This window comes from Babylonia areolata, chromosome 31, assembly GCF_041734735.1.
Source record: "Babylonia areolata isolate BAREFJ2019XMU chromosome 31, ASM4173473v1, whole genome shotgun sequence".
Classification (NCBI taxonomy): domain Eukaryota; kingdom Metazoa; phylum Mollusca; class Gastropoda; order Neogastropoda; family Buccinidae; genus Babylonia; species Babylonia areolata.
The window spans coordinates 6,971,419-6,978,918 of record NC_134906.1 but is presented as its reverse complement, the minus strand read 5'-3'; the positions used below and the strand labels follow the sequence as shown (position 1 = coordinate 6,978,918).

General features: G+C 47.6%; 1 protein-coding gene across 1 annotated transcript in view; it reads right to left on the bottom strand.

Moving 5' to 3' along the window:
- The window catches only part of LOC143275763 (voltage-dependent calcium channel type A subunit alpha-1-like), a 402,120-nt gene that overhangs the window by 47,635 nt on the left and 346,985 nt on the right, over positions 1 to 7,500 (bottom strand). The window contains exon 34 of the mRNA XM_076580041.1: positions 1,066 to 1,197. Within this exon, the coding sequence (XP_076436156.1) occupies positions 1,066 to 1,197 (132 nt within the window). The remainder of the gene's footprint in view (positions 1 to 1,065; positions 1,198 to 7,500) is intronic.

Below are 7,500 nucleotides of genomic sequence, written 5' to 3'. Positions count from 1 at the left end.
TGACAACACCACCTCATCTGATCTGTTAATGATGACACCACCTCAGCTGATCTGTTAACGATGACAACACCACCTCAGCTGATCTGTTAACGATGACAACACCACCTCAGTTGATCTGTTAACGATGACAACACCACCTCATCTGATCTGTTAACGATGACAACACCTCATCTGATCTGTTAACGATGACAACACCATCTCAGCTGATCTGTTAACGATGACAGCACCATCTCAGCACCTCTGCCACGGTGTAAAGGGGCACGGATCACTGCTCCCCCCCCAAAAAAAAAACAACAACAAAAAACAAAACAAAAAACAACAACACGAAACAGTCCTCTGCTCCATCATGAAAACAACAACAACAACAACAACAACAGAACAGAACTCTACCGAAGCAGGAGAATAACCACACAACACTCTAGCATAAACAAACAAACAAACAAAAAAATAAAGCAGCAGCAACAATAACAACAAACAAACAAACGAACGAAGACAATGAACTAATTACACTTTCCAATGTGCTGCAACACAACATAAACAGCATTACGCCCAACTTAAAACACACAGACACACACACACACACACACACACACACACACACACACACACACACACACACACACACACACACACACACACACACACACACAATCTTACAAAACGACACCGATGAATCTGCACTAATCGGAAAAAAAAAGCACACCAACAACTGTGGAGTGAGGCCGTATCGAGCAGTATCACTCCTACAATACAATAAGTAGTAACAAAACAACACAGAATAAAGGCACTGAAAAACTGAAGGGAGGAAATACAGAATTCCATATCGTGCACAACAGCAAATCGACAAGGTAAAAAAAAATAACAACAACCAAACATCAACGACAACCACGGCGTGAACTCAAACGAAGGGCACTCCACACACACAAACGGGCACCAGGAATCACAACAGCCAACAGCTCAGGACCAGGCAGCAGAACAAGGCTAGAGCACACGCCGGACACAGCACGCCTGTGCATCCACCCATCCATCCATCCACCCATCCACCCATCCATCCACCCATCCAACCTTCCCGAACGCCGCCAGTTTGAGGAGGAACTCGAGGGTGTAGAGAGCAGTGAAGACGATGTTGATGATGTGTAGGATGGTGCCTATCTCCTTCTCCTCCTCTGTCGTGTTGGTCGGGTCTATCGGCTGAAACTGAACACAGGCAGCAGCGCGTGAAAGCCACCGCACGTGCAATAGCAATCATCACCAGAAAGAAAACAAACAACAACGACAAAAACAGAAAGAAAAAAAAAAAAAAAGCCGAAACACAGGTGAGAATTATGTCTAAGATCTATAAGACAGGGAGCAGACAAGTGGACAATTTATTTCCTTTCCAGATGCTCTGGAGAAAAGAGGCTGAAAGAAGATAACAATTAGCAAAACTTTAGAAAAAAAAGGAAGAGAGAGCCGGGGTGCCGTTTTATGCCAGCAGAAATGTCAGATCACTGAGTCATACATTTTCCAAGCATGACTGATAAAAGAAGAAAATTCAGAGCTAAAAAAACAAACAAACAAAAAACAAAAAACAACAACCCATGATTCTGACGTCACACCTGCAATAGCCACCATAAAAAACTGAAAGAAATTATAACACAACCACCAATCAATGTTAGTAAAATAATCAAGCGGTTAGCGCCCCAACAAAGCTGTGAATAGGTTCGCCCCATGCCACAAACTTTCAAAAAGACAAAAGCACGTGCGAACCGTGACGGTACATTCCGCAGTAGTGACAGTCGTCCCTGACATACTCTGTATGCACTGTGGTTTAAATAAGCGGAGGCAACGGACCGCCCCTTGGAGCATCCCTTTGGCGGCAACCCCAACCAGCAGAAGGAAAAACACAGTAGGGAGGGTGTGCAGACCCACATGCGCGTCTCCATTTCCTTTTTCCAGGTCACCGAAAGACTTAAATTACGTCGTGGAAATCGCTGTGAATATTTTTTGCAAGTTTACAAGGTATATTAGGTTTCATAATTATAGCCATTATTTGCCTTACTCTTCTATATTTACTTTGAGCGTGTTGCTTGTCATATATGTCATTACGTAATCGAACTGATCCATTAATAGACTGTCGAAACGTTGCCCGAACAAAAGCAGTGCAAACTCAGCCAGTTACGGTAGTGGGCTGCCCGTGTCATCATGTGACCTACTTCTCGCACTGCGAGCGACGAAAAGTTCGCTACGAAAGCGGGCTGCACACCATCCCTAAAGACAGGCGAGCGGAAGGCGGAGAAAACCGGAGTGAAGAAAAATGACGTCACTCATCAACTGTTTGGGTCCCCATCAGCCATGAGCAAGGAAATCTCACTGGTCAATTTCAACACTGCAGCAACCAGATATCATTTGTTTTGTACTATGTGTTATGGAAAATAGCTTGCTGTTACCTTAACTCTCTCCATACGAACGGCGAAAGAGACGACGTTAACAGCGTTTCACCCCAATTACCATCATCAAAATATTGCAAGCGGAAGGCTCTTATACTGAAGAGGTGAATGTTGACAAAGAATACCACAATTCTGACGACGGAAGCTAAAGGTTGGGTCATTCAGACACCCACTGGACATCCCAGGGGTCTGTGTAGAGGAGAAGAGAGGACTGGCCGTACTGAGTGAGTTAAAACTCTCTCTTTCTCTCTGTGTGTGTGTGTGTGTGTGTGTGTGTGTCCTTCAAATGAACATGACCCAACACTTTGCCTCTCGTAGAGAAATCTCACAAATGAAGTCATTCATTTTACCGGCTTTCCAAACAGTTTTTGTAAATTAATATCCTGCAAGCAATGCCTTTGAAATTCGATTGACGGTGTGCGAAACTATCCATGAACAGAGCTGGACAAAACCTAAAAACCTTCCTAGCTGATTTCTACACTGTTGATGAGCAAGACGTCAAAAACAAACAAACCCCAAACCCCACCCCCAGGCTTCCAGAAGAAAAAGAAGAAAAAAAAGAAGAAAAAAGAAGAAGAAGAAATCCTGAAACAAGCAATGCATGAAAACACTTGCAATCCCTCCATGGTTCATTCCTCACCGGAGTGTGGGGGAGGTTCTTACCGTGAAGCCAAAACAAAACATCTTCAAAAGGCACTCGATGGTAAACAAGGCTGCGAAGGTGGCATTGAGATATTTCAAAATTCTCCAGTACTCATCTGTCTGGCCGTCATACTGCAAAGGACAGACAGACAGACACACACACACACCTCAAAACCATCCACTATCTGAAAAGAACAGACAGACATACACCACAAAACCACCCACTATCTGAAAAAGGACAGACACACACACACCACAAAGTCATCCACTATCTGAAAAGGACAGGCAGACAGACAGACACACACCACAAAGTCATCCACTATCTGAAAAGGACAGGCAGACAGACACTCACACACACACCACAAAGTCATCCACTGTCTGAAAAGGACAGACAGACAGACAGACAGACACAGACCACAAAGTCATCCACTATCTGAAAAGGACAGACAGACAGACAGACACACACCACAAAACCATCCACTATCTGAAAAGGACAGACACACACACACCACAAAGTCATCCAATATGTGAAAAAGGACAGACACACACCACAAAACCATCCACTATCTGAAAAGGACAGACACACACACAAACACACCTCAAAACCATCCGCTATCTGAAAAGGACAGACAGACACACACCACAAAGTCATCCACTATCTGAAAAGGACAGACAGACACACATCACAAAGTCATCCACTATCTGAAAAGGACAGACACACACACACACCACAAAGTCATCCACTATCTGAAAAGGACAGACACACACACTCCACAAAACCATCCACTATCTGAAAAGGACAGACCCCCCCAAAAAAACAAACAAACAACCATCCACTATCTGAAAAGGACAGACACACACACACACCACAAAACCATCCACTATCTGAAAAGGACAGACCCCCCCCCGCCCCCCACAAAACCACCCACTATCTGAAAAGGACAGAAAAACACACACACCACAAAACCATCCACTATCTGAAAAGGACAGAACCCCCCCCCCCTCCTCCCCCTCAAAACCATCCACTATCTGAAAAGGACAGACACACACACCCCACAAAACCATCCACTATCTGAAAAGGACAGACAAACAGACACCACAAAGTCATCCACTGTCTGAAAAGGGCAGACAGATACACACCACAAAGTCATCCACTATCTGAAAAGGGCAGACAGACACACATCACAAAGTCATCCACTATCTGAAAAGGACAGACACACACACACACCACAAAGTCATCCACTATCTGAAAAGGACAGACACACACACTCCACAAAACCATCCACTATCTGAAAAGGACAGTTCCCCCCCCCCCCCACACACACACAAAACCATCCACTATCTGAAAAGGACACACACACACACACACACCACAAAACCATCCACTATCTGAAAAGGACAGACACACACCCCCCACAAAACCATCCACTATCTGAAAAGGACAGACAAACAGACACCACAAAGTCATCCACTGTCTGAAAAGGGCAGACAGATACACACCACAAAGTCATCCACTGTCTGAAAAGGACAGACAGACAGACACACCACAAATCATCCACCATCTGAAAAGGACAGACACACATCACAAAACCATCCACTATCTGAAAAGGACAGTCACACACCCAACACAGTCATCCACTATCTGAAAAGGACAGACAGACACACACCACAAAACCATCCACTATCTGAAAAGGACAGACACATACACACACCCTACAAAACCATCCACTATCTGAAAAGGACAGACAGACACACAACACATAACCATCCACCATCATCAGTTCAAAAGGTTAGACATGCCAAAGGTCCCACAGTCCTTTTACGGCCATCGGGGCAGTGAATCCACATCCACTGTGTCCAGGGTTCAGCACAGGAAGGCAGTGAATCCACATCCACTGTGTCCAGGGTTCAGCACAGGAAGGCAGTGAATCCACATCCCACTGTGTCTTGGGTTCAGCACAGGAAGGCAGTGAATCCACATCCACTGTGTCCAGGGTTCAGCACAGGAAGGTAGTGAATCCACATCCACCCACTGTGTCTTGGGTTCAGCACAGGAAGGCAGTGAATCCACATCCACTGTGTCTTGGGTTCAGCACAGGAATTCAGTGAATCCACATCCACCCACTGTGTCTTGGGTTCAGCACAGGAAGGCAGTGAATCCACATCCACTGTGTCCAGGGTTCAGCACAGGAAGGCAGTGAATCCACATCCACTGTGGTCCAGGGTTCAGCACAGGAAGGCAGTGAATCCACATCCACTGTGTCCAGGGTTCAGCACAGGAAGGCAGTGAATCCACATCCACTGTGTCCAGGGTTCAGCACAGGAAGGCAGTGAATCCACATCCACTGTGTCTTGGGTTCAGCACAGGAAGGCAGTGAATCCACATCCACTGTGGTCCAGGGTTCAGCACAGGAAGGCAGTGAATCCACATCCACTGTGTCCAGGGTTCAGCACAGGAAGGCAGTGAATCCACATCCACTGTGTCCAGGGTTCAGCACAGGAAGGCAGTGAATCCACATCCACTGTGTCTTGGGTTCAGCACAGGAAGGCAGTGAATCCACATCCACTGTGGTCTTGGGTTCAGCACAGGAAGGCAGTGAATCCACATCCACTGTGTCTTGGGTTCAGCACAGGAAGGCAGTGAATCCACATCCACTGTGTCCAGGGTTCAGCACAGGAATGCAGTGAATCCACATCCACCCACTGTGTCTTGGGTTCAGCACAGGAAGGCAGTGAATCCACATCCACTGTGTCCAGGGTTCAGCACAGGAAGGCAGTGAATCCACATCCACTGTGGTCTTGGGTTCAGCACAGGAAGGCAGTGAATCCACATCCACTGTGTCCAGGGTTCAGCACAGGAAGGCAGTGAATCCACATTCCACTGTGTCTTGGGTTCAGCACAGGAAGGCAGTGAATCCACATCCACTGTGTCTTGGGTTCAGCACAGGAAGGCAGTGAATCCACATCCACCCACTGTGTTTTGGGTTCAGCACAGGAAGGCAGTGAATCCACATCCACTGTGGTCTTGGGTTCAGCACAGGAAGGCAGTGAATCCACATCCACTGAGTCCAGGGTTCAGCACAAGAAGGCAGTGAATCCACATCCACTGTGTCTTAGGTTCAGCACATGAAGGCAGTGAATCCACATCCACTGTGTCTTGGGTTCAGCACAGGAAGGCAGTGAATCCACATCCACTGTGTCCAGGGTTCAGCACAAGAAGGCAGCGAATCCACATCCACTGTGTCTTAGGTTCAGCACAGGAAGGCAGTGAACCCACATTCCACTGTGTCTTGGGTTCAGCACAGGAAGGCAGTGAATCCACATCCACTGTGTCCAGGGTTCAGCACAGGAAGGCAGTGAATCCACATCCACTGTGTCTTGGGTTCAGCACAGGAAGGCAGTGAATCCACATCCACTGTGTCTTGGGTTCAGCACAGGAAGGCAGTGAATCCACATCCACTGTGTCCAGGGTTCAGCACAGGAAGGTGGGGCCCAGTCCTGTCCTTCCGTCGCTTTAACCTCCCCCAATCAAAAGCCAGGTAACCCATTCACACCTGGGTGGAGTGAGGAAAATCGGAGTAAACAGCCCTTCCCAAGGACACAACACCATGCCGAAACGGGGCCTGGAACCCTGATCACTGGTGAGCAGTGAGCGGCTCAGAAGAACACTGCTGAGCAGTGAGTGGCTCAGAAGACCACTGGTGAGCAGTGAGTGGCTGAGAAGACCACTGGTGAGCAGAAGACCACTGCTGAGCAGTGAGTGGATCGTAAGACCACTGGAGAACGGACAACCACTGGTGAGCAGTGAGTGGCTCGGAAGACCACTGGTGAGCAGTGAGTGGATCATAAGACCACTGGTGAACAGAAGACCACTTGCGAGCAGTGAGTGGCTCAGAAAACCACTGGTGAGCAGTGAGTGGCTCAGAAGACCACTGGTGAGCAGTGAGTGGATCAGAAGTTCACTGGTGAGCACTGATTGGCTCAGAAGACCAGTGGTGAGCAGTGAGTGGATCAGAAGTCTACTGGTGAGCAGTGAGTGGATCATAAGACCACTGGTGAACAGAAGACCACTTGTGAGCAGTGAGTGGCTCAGAAGACCACTGCTGAGCAGTGAGTGGATCAGAAGTCCAACCCCTGACTGAATCTGCTGCGGTGCCTCCAGTCTGCTTCAACTTTAACAGCAACAAGGACAGTTCCTGTGTTGACGCCTTTGTCCACCATTGTTTCTATAGACCCTTTAAGATTGGAGGGAGGAGGTAGGAGAAAGAGGAGAGAGGAGGGAGGAGAGAGGAGGGAGAATAGAGGGTGGGTGACAATAATTCCCAGAGACCGTGTGTGGTTGCAGGGAGGAGGGGGGGGGGAAGAGATGATCGTTTCTTCAGACCCTGTACGGATGTGAGAAGGGAGGGAGGTACGGAATAAGGGAGAT